General features: G+C 45.5%; 1 protein-coding gene across 1 annotated transcript; it reads right to left on the bottom strand.

Annotated features, from left to right (window-relative positions):
* Positions 1 to 5013: 5013 nt before the first annotated feature.
* LOC134618257 (tripartite motif-containing protein 54-like) lies at positions 5014 to 15513 on the bottom strand. Its single transcript, XM_063463583.2, has 13 exons — positions 15331 to 15513; positions 12661 to 12830; positions 12394 to 12574; positions 12101 to 12196; positions 10940 to 11017; positions 10069 to 10224; positions 9969 to 9991; positions 9732 to 9856; positions 8453 to 8682; positions 7720 to 7821; positions 7306 to 7656; positions 6660 to 6788; positions 5014 to 5827 (listed from the first exon to the last, which is right to left on the bottom strand). Exons 1-12 carry the CDS (start codon positions 15511 to 15513, stop codon positions 6702 to 6704), a joined length of 1782 nt encoding a protein of 593 aa, XP_063319653.1. The 3' UTR covers positions 5014 to 5827; positions 6660 to 6701.
* Between the last annotated feature and the right edge of the window lie 334 nt (positions 15514 to 15847).

Here is a 15847-nt window from a genome sequence, read left to right as displayed (position 1 = left end):
AGTTTCTCAGAAAGGGAAAGATGGAGAAAGAGAGTGAAAGAGGGAAAAATAAAGAACATCAGTGATCTGAAAGAAAGAGAAAAAAAGGCAGAAGAGAAGGTTTTGGAAACAAGCACAGAGAGACAAGGAGAGAAAGTCCAGCAGGGTCTAAACACACAACCACAGAGAACTTTAGGAATCAAGGAGTAGCAGGCAGCTACTGGCTGGTGAACTATTAAGATGTAGAACTTGACATGTGCAAAAACAGAATAGTTATAATGTGTCTTGTGATATTACATAAGTTGTTAAGGTTTAATGGTCATTTTGAAAGAAATAATATCTTGTTTTCTACTAGTTTGTCACCACCGTCAGATTTGTGTCACCACCGTCCACTGTTGGGGAGTAACGGAATACATGTACCGCCGTTACGTATTTAAAATACAAAATATGAGTAACTGTATCCGTTACAGTTACCGTTGTGGAGTTATATAGCATTATATAGCTTTTTAGCATTGTACTGTTTAAACATTACACTTTTAAGCAGGCCCCTGTGTGACCTTAGGAGCAAGAATAGTTGAAGTAACAACAGAGGAAAAAGATGCATAGAAAAGGTACTAAGAAATAGCACAGAAGTTGCAGTAGATAAGGAGGGGGCAAAAGAGCAGCGTGAAGAACAGTCTAACACATTGGATAAGTATAGACTAGAAAAGCAGAACTAAGGAGGAGAGCGTAAACCCCGGCCCAACACACACACAGAGTGCACACTCATGACACCTGACATGACCCGCACACACACCCACCTACAGTGACACACACACACACATGTTGCAGATAGAGACATGTACATCACACACACACATAAACAATTAAGATATGCATTTAAGAAAGGGGTTAAAGATAGAGTAAGACCTTAAAAGGAAAAGTAGAAGACGATTGATGAGGAAGAAGTTGTTTTGATCGAAACTGTGTATGACGTGTAGGCGAACGTGATATCAGAATAACAGGAAAGGTGGGAGGTAAATAAGGAACTTTGGATTAATATAAACAGTTCGAAGGACTGCCCTTCGAATCTGCAAGAGGCTTCATGCTGAGCTGATTCCCTCCTGCGCAGGGGTTGAAATAAAGAAGTTGATTGAATTGAAGAAGTCTGTCTCGAGTCGTTCGTTTTGGTTTCTCACCAGAAAAAAAGGATCGGGAGTGGCATCAGCACACCGACACCGTTTAAAAAGGTGGTGATCAGAGTACAGTTACTTTGTTGAAATAAAGGGATTACACGGCGGTCTTTTCCTGTTTCATATGTTAGGCTGTCCCCTCTCTATTTTTGGTAATTCCACGCCGGTGGAAACCCAAACAAAACACGCATTAAGAGGCTCTAATGTCTGTGTCTCTATCTCACGTCTCATAATGATTTAATATTTAATATTTTTAAAAATTATTATAGAAAAATGATTTAATATGAAGGCAACAGGCAGAGTGTTACAGGCATAGCCCTAAAGCATGTAGCCTGATGGGCAGTGTAGTCCGTGCTGCAGGGAGAATGGACTGCCATACCCGTGATGTGTCTGTGAGGGAGGGAGGGATAAAAAGGAAAAGTCCGAGCTGTCACCGAGCAGAAACGGGAGCTGGAAGCATGTAAATATAATAATAACCACTGCAGCCAAGAAGAGTGCCTGATGAGCCCAGCTGTAAGTAAGCTATTAAGACTCGACTGTACACTGTGTTCGTGTTTTCCTCCCAAACAATAAGTTCCGTTGGAGCAGCCTTTCAACGCCTCTCTCTGTCTCTCGCTAGCAAAGTTGACCCAGACAACAAAGTAAAGCTAGTTTTCAGCTACGAGCCCGACACGAACCCGACGTATTAGCCAGAGGTCCCTTTACTACGGTTCGGAGCCGCGGACCTTCAGTAACAGTAATAAATCACAGCAATAGGACATTCATGTAGTTGTAAACAGCATGATAATATATTAAGTAATCCAAAGTATTCAGAATACGTTACTGTCATTGAGTAACGTAACGGAATATGTTACAGAATACATTTTGGGGCATGTAATCTGTAATCTGTAGTGGAATACATTTTAAAAGTAACCTTCCCAACACTGCCACCGTCAGCACCCTGTCAACTCCAAAATTATGTCTCCAAAAGTTGATTCTGTTCATCTGGACGTAGCGTTTTGTGGGAGAAACGTTTCGTCACTCATCCAGGTGACTTCTTTGCATAATTATGATTAAGGAACTGACCTCACAGCCCATTGTTCCTTCAGTGGGCTGGTTTCAGTCTTTATGCAAATGTACTGTTTATAAGATTGAAACCTGCAGTCAGCTGAGACTGAAGAAGATGATTGAGAATGCATCAAGACGTTCCAAAATTATGTTTTTTTGTTTATTGTTCTCTTTTGAAGAACCATATATTCTCCTCCCTCATGATCTTCCAATAAAAATACGTATTTTCTAAATAAATGTGTCATTTGCATGCTGCTAATTATGATTGTTCCTTATAGAGATTAAATACAAGCTTCTGAAAATATGTATGACTATAACTCTAATAATAAAAAGCCAAAACAATCTTACTTTTAAATGTGGTATAATTAGTTTGAAAACATATGTGCATAACAGGGCCGTGCAGAGACGTTTATAGGGGCGGGTCCTCAAAGCTAAAAAGGGGCACATTGAACCAGGCTGAATAACAACAACACACATTCATCAAGAATCTAATACGGGATCGCATCATACTATATCACTGTTGTGAGGCAAAGCAAACGTAGCCTATATTGCTGCTGCTCCTGCTGCTGATAGTGCTGGAGGTCAGGGCTGTGTTGATCTGAGACTGTAGACATTAAAAAGTCCATAGGAGAGATGGTAGCTGACTAAACAAGTGTCATGAGATAATAACAAAATGCAAAGATTGGTGACAGCGCTTGGAACTATAAGGCAACAAAAAACTGAGAAACAAACAAGGCTCTGCCTGTGATTCACTCTTTGCCTCTCTTCCTCCTTCATCTCCTCATCTCATCTATCACTCTCCACTTGCTGTCCATCTGAGAACAAGGCACAAACTGCTATTGCAATAAACTATTATTTAATTATCCACACTTAACAACTCTTACACTTAATCTATAATAAAATGATGACGTAAAAATGTTATAGAAGCAAAACATTCCAGTTGTGCTTATTATTATTTTTATACTGGAATACGTCTCCAACAACTGGTACATGTGTTAATGTTACCTGTGCTCTTTGTAATCCAGCTGCTGAGGGATCCACTGCCTTTAGTATCCTCACAAAGCTCCTACTGTTTCCTCCTCATGTCCTTACCAGCCATGTCTGGACAATGTTATATCATTAGTAATAATTAAAAAATCCATATAAATAAAACACACACATGCACGCACACACAGTGACATTTTAGACCTTCTTCAGAATACTGTATATACTGTGGGCACAAGTTTCCATCATGGTGCTGATCCAGAATCCTTCCCTTATTATTTATTACCAGAGCTACAATAATAAAGCAATGAGGGAAAAAAAGTAATAAATATGAAATAATGTATTTATGATGATTCCATTTGTTTGACTATCCACTCTGTGCAGGCAGAAAGCTTATTACATTTTGAAACTGTAGAGATACAATAATTTTGCTGCTGTAAAATCAGCATTTTGTCTTATTTAAAATATAAATCTAATTTAATCTGTTTCTTAATGTATGTTCTTTAAAATACAGCGTGTTTTTTAAATATTATAATTATAATAATCCATTATTATGTGGACATGCATATTAGATCGTTTTAAGTGAAATATAATCCCTCCTGAAAGGCAGGAAAAGCGCTGTAACTTACTTTAAAACTAAATATGTTCCGTAAAACGGTGACAGAGCTACAGACCCATGACAGCCTTACCCAGTCAGCCAGCAGCTGTGACCAGCACTACTTGCGCAGTTAATAAAAGGACAGGTAATGTTTGTCGCGCTGTTACACACACAGCACGCTCATTAGTTTCAGTTCGTCAGTTGTCACAAGACAACTTACCAACGTGTAGATGATAAAGCTAATACTGCTGTGTGCTGTAGACTACAGTGTGCGCTGTACACCTACTTACTGGTTTTGTCCCATCAGTCTGTGTGTCTGAGGTAATTTGTAGCTGTGTCCCAAAACGTCGGCTGCATCCATCGAAGGACCCGGCCTTCGCGGTCTACGTGGGCCGGGTCTTTCGAAGACCGAGAAGGCCGGAAGTGCGAGGCTGTGAAATGGGATGGTCTAGCCTTGAGATTCCTACAGCTCCGGACCGCAAAAAATGCGCGTGCTCTTTGCGAGCTCGTTCCCGGCTCGTAACCAGCGCGTTCTGCCGTCAAGGGCGATCATTGGTTAATGGTGATCATGTGAGTGATGCAAGCCAGATCCTTTTATTTAGCAAATTGTGATTAATAGTTAAATATTATTGTTGAGGGGCACAGACAGGACTCCGCACGCACGCACACATTAAAAAAAAAAAACAATTAAAATTTTTTTTTAAAAAATTGCCTCAACAAAAGGGCACTTTGGGCACCCATCAGGAAAGGGGCGGGTGCTCAAACCCCTTCCGCCCCCCCCCCCCCCCCCCCCTCTGCACGTGCCTGGTGCATAAAGAGTAGAACAGAGAAGCTGCTAATAGTCAAAATAGCTGAAACAACTTAATTTAACCCTGTAAGACCCAACCCATCAAAAAATAGCCAGAAAATTCTGAATTTTTGGAACTGAGATGTTTATTAACCCTTATAACAAAATCCACAAATTTTTTTTTGCTATAACATGTTGTGTATGATATATTGTTATTATATATTTATTATAGAATTTTTTGTATCACATTTGATACATTGGACATTTTTGGCAACTTTTTTTTTAACAACAATGTTATTTTTAGACAAAAAAAAGTTTTGTCTATAACATTTTGAAATGATGGCAAGTATTGATCATGTTGATGAGATAGAGGTCTATCAAACTCATGTATCAAATATAATACAAAGGGTTAAAATATATATTTTTGCATTTATTTGTGTCTGACGGTGTTGACTAAAACCTCGCACTTCTCCAGCAAAAACATAAATTATTAAAAAATGTTACACCTGGGAGATCGTACCAAAACATGGTGAGACAGCCAAAACTTTGTGTAACAATTATATGTAAATATGTCTTTGAAAAATCAAAAAATATATTTTAGAAAATTAAAACCTGTTTTGTCCCTAATCTCTTTTTTTTTCTGCCTGTCCCGTTTGGTTCTTTTGCCATCAGGATTGTTGTCTAAAGAAAAACAGCGGGGGAAGAGTCCCTAATCTCAGGAATCACCGATTTGTCATTTTAACGCTGACAAAACACGCAGCAACTCAAAGTGTCCAAAGACTGAATGAGTCAGAGTCAAGAAACAAAATCAGCGTCAGAAAAGTTATTAATTAAACATCAACAATGAATATCTGAGAAGCATCATCATCATCATCATCACGACACACCCTCACACGCATATAAATGTATCACGCCTCCTCGGCCTGTGAACCTCGTTATTTCTCTGCTTTCACTTCCTGTCATGTCAGCGATCGTCTGTCACACTTTCTACAAAGCCCAAAAATGTAATTTCTCAGGCACAATTTCAAAATAAGAGCCCAACAGTATCTCTAATGACCAGATAACATCTCTCAGAGGAATTGCCCCCCACCCATCCACCCACCGGCTAACTCTTGTTGTGGGCGAGGCTCAGTCAGGAGAAAAACTGGGCAGATGAGGAGGAAGTGGAGGAGGTGGAGGCAGCCAAGCGAGGGCCGTGGGTCTCCCTCCTGGAGGGACAGCAGGTGGAGATGAGCGCGAGCAGTACGAGTCTCCTGAATCCTGCAGATTAAGATTTCAGATTAAAAGATGGTTAAAACTGATTTGGCTCTCTAACACGCAGAGACGACCAAGACCTCACCTGGAAACTCACCTGGTGTCTCATACCTGAGATAAACTTCCTGTTTGCTTCAAACTAATTTAAATCCTGTCCTGATGTTCAAAATGGTGACCTTTGACCTTTCTATTTCCAAACTGACTTCCTGATGGATTTGGTTGGTCTTTATTTCCTCTCGCTCTGATGTCACGATTACAGAATGTTACATTATTGTATTTTAATCTGTATGAATGAACTTTTAAATAATTATAAACAGTTTTTCTTTATATTAAATCAAGTGTCCACAGAGCTTAAGCAAACTGGCCCAAAGACATATTTCAGATTATTATTATGAATTCAATTTTAGAGCAATATTAATGACAGACATGTGGTGGGAGAGAAATTTACATATTTAATAAATGTAAATGTTTATCATGAAGAATAAAATTATGCTTTAATAAAGCCTGAATAAAACAGTAATAATGCTTCTCTTTTTATACTACAGAGAATTAAAACTGTCATTACACAGACTGACCACAGGGTGTCAGCAGAGCTGATGAACCTGATTTCATTTATTTGTAGTCGCTGTGAGTTTGTGTGTTTTCTGTAAGAAGCAGAATTATTATGTTTATAATAAAATGCATCGGCGATCGTCTAAAAGTAAAGATTCATTCATCTTTAATTTAGTCTGACCAAAGAAACATCCTAGAAAAGCTGTTTTTATCCTTTTAAAATAAAACTATTCTGAGTCAGAGTCACATGCTTTTCACAATAAAAGCATGCCGCAGGTGAGCATACCTGAGCTGTGCGGCAGTGATGCTGTGCGGCTCCGTGTGGCGTTTATGTGCAAATGAAGCAGCCGACGTAAGCCCACGCCCTCTGCAGGATGACCAGGAGGGCGAGCAGGTAGAAGAACAGTGTGACAGCCTGCAGGTGGAGAGGAGGGTGGAAGAGGGATGAGGAAGAGGATGGAGGTGAGATGATGCGGTGGATTATTTCCTAACTCTAACAAGCCGGCTGAGCGGCTCAGGTGGGACGTCTCCACCTGTTCATTCAGGTGTAGCTGTGCTTCCCTCCTGCTCCAGTACATGGAGGGTTAAAGCTCTGATTATTCCTTTTTCCATATTTAAACCAATGTCTGAGGGCTGCAGGCGCCGGCGTCACGCTCAGCTCGCAGAAACAAAACAAATAAAAAGAGAAGAAGAAGCAGCTGTGGAGGTGGAGCCACATCAGTGGGTGGGAGCAGCGTGCAGAGCCTGGTCCATGATGATGACGAAGGATGACACTGACCTGAGAACGGGCGTCTTCAGCACCTCTCGTCTCCACGGTGACGTCAGAGCCTTTGGGTTTCTTCTCGTCGTCCTCTCTTCCTTTCCAAACTCGCCGTCTCTGCTCTCCATGTGACGTTTCTCCTTCCTCACAGCTTCATCCTCCTCTGACCCACATGCTGATCCTCCTCGCTCCTCCTCAGCCTCACCCTGAGCTCACTCAGGTCAGCTGGCACCAGCGACGAGCATCCTTTGCTTCCCTTTCCTTCGCCCTCGTTCAGGTGCTCCTCAGCGGCCTTGGACAGGTACGCAAGCCCTGCACCTCCTCCTCCTCCTCGTTCTGAGGCTCTTCCGCTGGATTTTTTGAGCAGATATGAGAGGAGATGGAGACTCATGGAGGACAGATAGACAGCTCTGTGGCAGGAGATCTGGAAGCTGAGAAGGAGAAGCTCACAGAAGCGAGGAGATTTGGGGAGAGGCGTGCTTTCCCCGCCAGACAGGAGCAGGGAGTCCTGGATCTGTGGAGGCTGAAGTTGGATTTGACCCCAGCAGCGTGAGGTGAACCCGTCCTCGCTGATGCATCAATGAACCTTCGCCAGGGTTTGTCCAGGAGCAGATGGGCTCAAGCCAGCTGTGCACCAGCCGGGGTAAAAGTCAGCATCCTCCTCCTCCTCTTCATCCATCCCCTCACACTGACAGGTGAAGACAGTTACAGCCACATGTTTAATCACTCGCTGTGTTTATCCCTCCACGATGGTTTTGGAGACCTGCAAATGTTCTCTTAGTAAAACATGCATTTCCTGCAAACCCTGTATATAAAAGATGTACACAGACTCAAGCCCATTGGTCAGTGAGGTCCAGCTGTTCACGGTTTGTAGCATTCTGAAGCCTCATTGGTAACGTTTCAACTGCCACCATGTTGGTTTTTGTTTCAGGAAGTGACCATATTTGGACAAAGAGGGCAGAGTGCTAACTTATCAGCTGATGCTAGCTTGCTTGGTTATCAAGGTGCATTCACAAACTGACACACACACACACACACACACACACACACACACACACCTGATGACCGCCTTAAAGTTTCAAAATGCCTGAAACCAGCAAGCGACGTCACATGACATCACATGTCCATCTTTGATTTACAGATTATGTTTCCCTGATAACCTTCATCACTATGATGGAGTCTCACAACCGACCCTCAGCTCTGACTGTTGGCAGCTCTGAGGCCACTGATGGACTCTTTCATTAGATTATATGTTAGATAAATTCTAAGTAGTTTACAATCAAATGTAAAGGTGAGCGTCTTTAAAGCAGGTGTGATACCTGCTGTGTGCTCATTCCCTCCTGCCGTTCGCCGCCCTCTTTAGCTGGATCGGCGGCTGCTTCCTCCTCTCCCTCCGTGATGTGACCCGAGTCCAGCTCAGGAGTCTCCCGCTGTGAAACCTCCTCTGCGGCCTCGTGGTTGCCGTTTGGTTCTGTGTTCTGGATCAAAGATTCTTTGGGTTCTTTTGGCTCTGGGTCCAGCTGTGGTTCTTCAGGAACATCCTTCACGACTGGAGAGATATTACAAAAACCATGATGCTGAGGGAGGAGGAGCCAACATCACAAAGGAAATAATGAGACGAACTGATGTAAATGCAACACGAATAATACTAATACAGCATTAATTATGGTGTTTATTACTTCTATCAGCGATGTGATGTAAACGTGTTTATTGATTCATCATGTGTTTCCTGTTTCATTCTTTTAGTCCACGACTTTAAGAATTCATTTTTGTTTTCTCTCCTGCATCGCTCCATTTTCTGTATTTTAGAAAATCTGAGCATGAACAGAAATGAATAAAGACTTAAAAATGGGCGGGGTTTTATGGAGGTGACCTTTAACGTGCACGCCCACGTCTAACGGCTGAGAGCTGGACCAATGAATACTGCTCACACTAGTTCGTCTGCAGCTCCAGTCCTTCATGCTCGTCATCATTATTGTTTTCATTCTTGACGTGGCTCCTGATACTCTGCAGCAGCTTCACTGTGAGTTATTCTGCCTCTGGTCAGGACCTCCAGGACCAAGCTTGGCGCCTACTACAGCCTACATGTGAAGGCTCCGCCCCTCGCCCTGCTTCTTCAGGAGGAGACGTTAAATTAAAGCACGTGTCTGTATTTCAACTCCAAAGATCAAAAACCATGTTTGCACCCAGAGTGGAGATAAAACACTACAACCTGATTAGTTTGGTAACCCTCTGCAGCTGAAGACATCAGTGTTATGATGATTATAGGGAAGCACCTGGGCAGGTATCACTGATGACAGCTGACCTCCTGCATCCTCAGAGTGTTGGCGCCAACATGGCGTCGCACACTGCGTTCCTCTGACCGATAACACGGCTGCTGTGAGGTTACTCCAACAACAAACCATAACCAGCTCATTGTGCAGTAATGTGCTCCAAACAGAAGCCACACCCATGGCATTTAAACCAATCAGAGGAAAGGCACTGGGAGGAGCTAAACAGGAGGCGCTGCAGGATCATATAAAGATGGCTTATTGTGGCCTTCGTGTCATGCAGAGCTGCCCTGTGTCGGGTTGGGGAGGTGAGCCGAACAAGTCGAACCTTTGATGAAGTCGATGCTCTTCAGCGCCCTCTCCTGCTCGCTGAAGTTAAACCTGTAACGACTCAAGCGCTCGTAACCTGGTGTCAGCGTCTCGGACGGACCCGAGGCGCTTGCCACCTTCACCCTGAGGACGGCGAGGACGCGAGGAGGGGAGGAGGATGGATAAGAAGCAAAGGAAGGGTTGGTTAGTGCTGACGAAGTGAAGGAAGGCGTGAAGAATATTTCCCGTCACTCACTTTGTGATCATCTCTACTGAACTCTGAAAGAGGAGGAGGAGACAAATGAGCCGAGTCAGACTCGTCACAGCCGCACACGCAGGAAACGGCAGCCGCTCACCTGAACAAAGGCGGCCATGTTGGGCTCTTCCATGCTGCTCGCGGCGCTCTCCGCCAACCTGCTGTTGGCTGCCATGCTGTCATCATAGCAATGCACCAGCGCCCGAGCGTGGCCCGTCTTCTCCTCCTGCTCAGAGCTGATTCGCTGCGTCATCGCCTTCGATCACAGTAAAAACAAACACTATGAGGCGTGACATAAGCATGTGAAAGTGTTCAAACAAGACGTAAAACCTACAGAGCGACCTTTCTGTCACAAACGTGTCAGACAGCAGACGCAGGAACATTCACCGCAGAGGCTCCAACGTGTTTGAGGACGGCCGCGTCTGCGTGTCCTCATCCGAGGGACGTTATCCTGATTACGTCCCTCGGACGAAGACACGACAGAGCAGCAGGCCGGTTTCTATGTGGTGACAAAACAGCGACTGCTTCTTTCTGCTTGGGACTGTAAAATCAGTTTCCTGCTCACATCGTTTACAGAGTGACGTCAGGGAGAACTGAAGCTTTCTGCTGAAACAGAAGCAGTGATGGCGGCAACTCACCAAATAAAAGAAGAAGGACTTTGGGGGAAAAACACTAAATGAGTGTGAGGTTTCAGTCGTCTGATTTGGTCTGCATCTTTCAAAAACAAAAACGTACTTTTATTGGTGGAAAGTCCGAACAGGAAGCTCACTCCTCATACAGACACACTGAGGGTAATCAGGGAAAGGAGACACAGGGACACACAGCAGACGCCGTCACAGGGGAGGAAGTCAGACTGAAGACAAAGCACAAGCAACACGGGACTACCAAAATAAAACAGGAAACCTGCGAGCATGGCACACATTTATCATTAAAAGTCCCGACATCGCTGAGGACGAGGGCTGAACTCTGACCTTCTGTCTTTCCTCCAGGATGGAGAACATGCGGTTGAACTTCTCGCACACGCTCTGTTTCTGAATGCTGCAGTTCTCCTGAGGAGCAACGACACAGTGAATCAGGTCTGACGCAGATAAACCACGAGGCTCTTTCATGGACTCCTGACACTTTTGAATATGTTTTTCATCTTCGTGCAGACTCTGCTTCATCACTTACTTAATAACTGGATCTGTTGTGATGTGCGTGCAGGTGTTAACGAGCAGCTTTTGTGCAGATGTTCTGCAGCTGCAGTCTGAGGAGCTCGAATTGATTCAATTTTATTTACACAGCGCCAAATCACAACAACAGTCGCCTCATAGCGCTTTATATTGTAAGGCAGACCCTACAATAATACATACAGAGAAAAACCCAACACCCCCTATGAGCAAGCACTTTGGCGACAGTGGGAAGGAAAAACTCCCTTTTAACAGGAAGAAGGCTCAGGGAGGGGCGGGGCCATCTGCTGAATCGACGAAGTGAAGAGATGAGCAAAGGTGTCATGAAACGATCTGAAACATGCCTCTGTCACAACCTGGGGGATCAGCAAGGAGCTGATCATTATGTTGCCGTCTCTCTCTCTCTCTCCTGTTTTGCCGGAGCGGACATCATGGTGGGTTCACGCCCTCGGCCACGCCTCCCTGTATTGGAAACACCTGGACCTCATCAAGAGCAGCCGGTATTTAAGAGGGGAGAGGTCTGCTGTTCGGCGCTGGATCGTTGTTAAACTCTCGTCAGTAACAAGTTCAAGCCAAAGTTTCTCGTGCCCGTGTGCAGAATATTAGCGTGCGTTTCTTTGTATCGAGATTCCCCGGACCATCCCGTTGTTCCCCGAGCGGTGTGTGGAAGGAGCGACTGGTCACAAAGTGGAGAGAGAGGTTGGAGTGGAGCCTGTGTGTGATTCCTCTTTTCCCCAGATCCCTCTTGTATATAGCACTATCCCCGCACAGCCTGTAAATACACTTGGTGAAGAGATTGTAAATAAACTTTCATTGTTAACTCGCTACTCCTGCGTGTGGATCCTCAAACCGTGACAGTCTCATAGCTCAGACTGTTTCTGATACTGTGAACTGAGCCGTCAATCACAAGACTTCTACAATATATGTTATTGTTGTTTATTGGTTATCGCTGACATCACACACCTCTATGTGTCTGCAGGTCTCCTCCAGCTCATTGATCAGAGTCTGGACTTTGTCGCTGAAGTCCCTCAGAGAGGCGACGCCTTCGCTCAGCTGGTCCTGGAGAACAGAAGGAAGTGACTGCATGAGGTGTTAACAGCTGCAGGTCATTCAGCAGGAAACAGCTGTCAGAGCTGAGAGCAACAGTGTGAGCCGGGATTATTTATAAAGACACACAAACACAAAGATCATTTATTTAAGCACATAATAACAATAATAAGCAGTCAGTCTCGTCTGCAGGCAGCAAACTGCAGTACCTTCTGCTGCTGGTAGATGGCGCTCAGAGGAGCCACCTCACAGGACTGATGGGCCCCGAAGACTTTGCAGAGCGAGCAGGTGGGAACCTGACAGGTGAGGCAGTAGATGTTCACCTTTTCTCCCTCGTGGTCGGAGCATGTTGAATGAGCAGGAGGTGGAGCTGAAGGCGGAGGGAGGGGCCTGGAGGTGAACACACAGGAAGTGGTTAAACACCGCGTCTCTGCTTTAATCACCTGTCGTCAGACATCACCTGGCTGTGTCTCAACCTGGTGCTGTTGATTTCCTCTTTGTAGATGTCGATGATGTTCTCCACCAGCAGGTTTCGCTGAAGGCCGTAGACGCCGTGGCGGTCCAGCACCACTTCTTGTCTGCAGGACGGACAGCGGAAACGGCCGCTGTTCACCAACATGGTGGTCCGAGCGTGGAACAGAGATGGCTGCACACAGGAAGCAAGAAACCAAAATGCCAGCTTAACCCCGAACGACATGGTGACGCACAAACCGGGCTGCAAACAGCGGCTGAGCCTCCCATCACACAACATCTGTTACTGGAGCATCGAAGACACACAACACAGCCCGAACACACAAAATCAAAGCGACAGAAATCATCCTCACTACGTGATCTTTGTGTATCTGCTGCAGCTGTACTATTAGCTGTGTTTGGTCACCTCCTGTTTTACTTTGGCGGTCTGTCTTATTGTGGTTTTACTTCCTGTTGTTGTTGTCAGCCCCGGCTTACCTGTTCCCACCTGTGTCCTTCCTCACTGCTTTACTGTGATCTTGTTGGATGTAAGCTTGTCAGATTTTTAGAAGCTTTTCCAAACTAAACCTCGTCTTTGCTTTTATGTTCACCTCCACGTCTGCACTCCCTTACAGGATGGACTGGGACTTCTTTCTATTCTATTTCTGTTCAACCTTTACTAATGACATTCAAACAAAGCAGTTGTCTGGATTTAAGCAAACCTTTGTTTCATTCCCAGCTCCTTCCCCAGCCACTGCTCACAGCTGGAGTCGGTGCTCGGTGCCTCCTAATGCTTGGGATGGGTTAAACTTGCAGAATTAGCTTCCATGATGAATGAAGGATATGTCAGAGTGTCAGTGAGCTGTTTGATGGCAGAGACTGCTTCCTGCTCCTGGGAACGCTGAGCTTGACGCTCCAGAGCGGATCGAGACGTTGCAAAGCTTCAGTGAGCTGCAGTTTCTCCTTCACACGATATTGAATAAACTGTGCTGTGTGATTGGTCAGAGTGAAAACGCTGATCAGTGCCCACTCGTCTAATGATGCAGTGCTGCATGAGCATGTTAAACTGCTGTGTTAGAGATGATGCTCCAACACTGAGAGCAGCAGGGAGTGTGGAGGAGGGTGATTCCTGAAATAGTCGATCGTCAGCTGCTGCTGAGCAGATCGAGGGACCAGAGGCTGAGGACTGATACAACAACACGGCTTTCATCAGAACAGCAGATGAATGTCTGCAGCTCAGCTGTACGGCATGACAGAACAGCAGCTCATCCTCCTCTTTTTCCCAGAAACATCTTCCACTTCCTCCTGAGGAGCTCAGGTCTTCCCCGGTGAAAGGAGATCTCTCCAGAGAGGAGCCCAGAAAACCTCCAGAGGCGGATGTCTAGGAAGCTCCTCAGCTGGCTCCTTTTGACATAGAGGAGGAGCAGCTGTACTCCTCACTCCCAGACATCCACAGAAGTCGTTTCTGCAGCCACGATCTCACTCAGTCAGACTCGTGGTCATCGGTGAGAGGAGGAGCGTGGATGGACCGGCTAACCTGCAGTTTTCCTGGTTTCACTGACAAACCCGGAGAACTGGAGTACCACCTGAGGGAGCAGCCTCCAACCGTCTCTTAATAAAACCGCTTTGTTCTTCTCCCTTTAGGGGGCACCGAAGCAGATTTACCTCCACCTCCTCCTATCCCAGCATCTTCCTCTGCAACATAACCTTCTGCCTGTCCTCCTTCACTGCATCCATGAACCTTCGCTCTGCTCCTCCTTTACCATCACAGTCCCAGCGTTTGTTCCCACCTCCTCTCTTCTTCCCCCTCCCCTCCTCTGTCTTCAGGCAGGAGCACCGGAGGAGGTCAACATTAGCACGGCTCTGATTTACATGAAAATGTTTGCAGATGTGATGCAGCAGCAGGTTTCATTACCATGTCTGCACAGTTGGAGTCATATCTTCATACACAGACAGTGAAATAAGAAAAATGGCAGCAGTGTAGATGTTGTTGATGCAGCTCCAGATCTCCTGGATGTGCGAGTGGAGGTGAACTGCTGGGGGAGAAGGCTCTGCATGGTACACGCTGCATATACAATACACTGAATATAGGGCTCCTTCTCTCTAATGTCCAGCAGAGGGCAGCTCGTCTGCAGTCTGTGAGAAAATGAACGTCCTGCTCAGCTGATCTCTGCGCTCCATGAAGTCTTTCCTGATTGGTTCATGGTTTCAGGTGTGAGTGAACAAAAAGGAAGTTCATTTTAGAAATGATGGTCCTGTTAGAGTCAGAGAGGAGCAGGTAGTGGAGGAGGGTTTAGGGCGGGGCTACACAGTGATGGACAGGTAACCTCTGTATGAGGGTGGAGCTTCGAGCGCTCACCAACCTGTGTGACATCACTGCAGCCATCTTTACTTGGTTACTTGTGTGTGTCTGTGTGTGTGTCTGTGCTGTGCATATGAATACATGCTCACTCACTCACTCACTCACACACACACACACACACACACACATACACACACACACACACACACACACACACACACACACACACACACACACACACACACAGAACAATAACAGTGAATGTGTTCATGACAGCTGACTTTGTGGTGCCTCCATGAGCAAACCAGTTAAACATCCACATGTCCCAGTTTAGCCACAGATAATCCACTTAATCTGTCCGCACACCACGTGTGTGTGTGTGTGTGTGTGAGACCTGGTAGAGCTCGTTGGCACACTTCCTGCACAGGTTGTGCTCGCACGGCAGGATGACGACGGGTTTGTTGAAGATCTCCAGGCAGATGGGGCAGATCAGCTGTTTCTCCAGCGTGGCCAGCGCCACCTCGCGCTCGGCGCCTCTGCTGCCCTGCAGGCAGCTCAGGTCAGCTGACAGCGACATGGCCACTCCGCCGAGCTTCACCTCCTCCTGGTAGAAGCAGTACAAACACTCACTTCACATCAGCAAAGACACAAAGCTGTGAAGTTTGTGAAGCAGCACCGGTGACTCACACACACACACACACACACAGACTGTAGTTAAAAGGTGGACGTAACCTCGGGGTCTAAGATGTGAAAGTTAAATCTGCAGTTTTTCTAAGAGAGAAGCAAAGCATTTCATTTCACAGGTACCAACATCTGCACATCTGCTCTTGTAATCAGCCTGCTGATGAAAGAAACTTCAAGATGGCTGCATAACCCCGACTTTGTGAGACGGCTGTTCATCATGACTCTGT

This window comes from Pelmatolapia mariae, linkage group LG20, assembly GCF_036321145.2.
Source record: "Pelmatolapia mariae isolate MD_Pm_ZW linkage group LG20, Pm_UMD_F_2, whole genome shotgun sequence".
In the NCBI taxonomy this organism is placed as follows: Eukaryota; Metazoa; Chordata; class Actinopteri; order Cichliformes; family Cichlidae; genus Pelmatolapia; species Pelmatolapia mariae.
The sequence above is the reverse complement of the archived record's forward strand: the minus strand, read 5'-3'. Positions and strand labels throughout refer to the sequence as shown.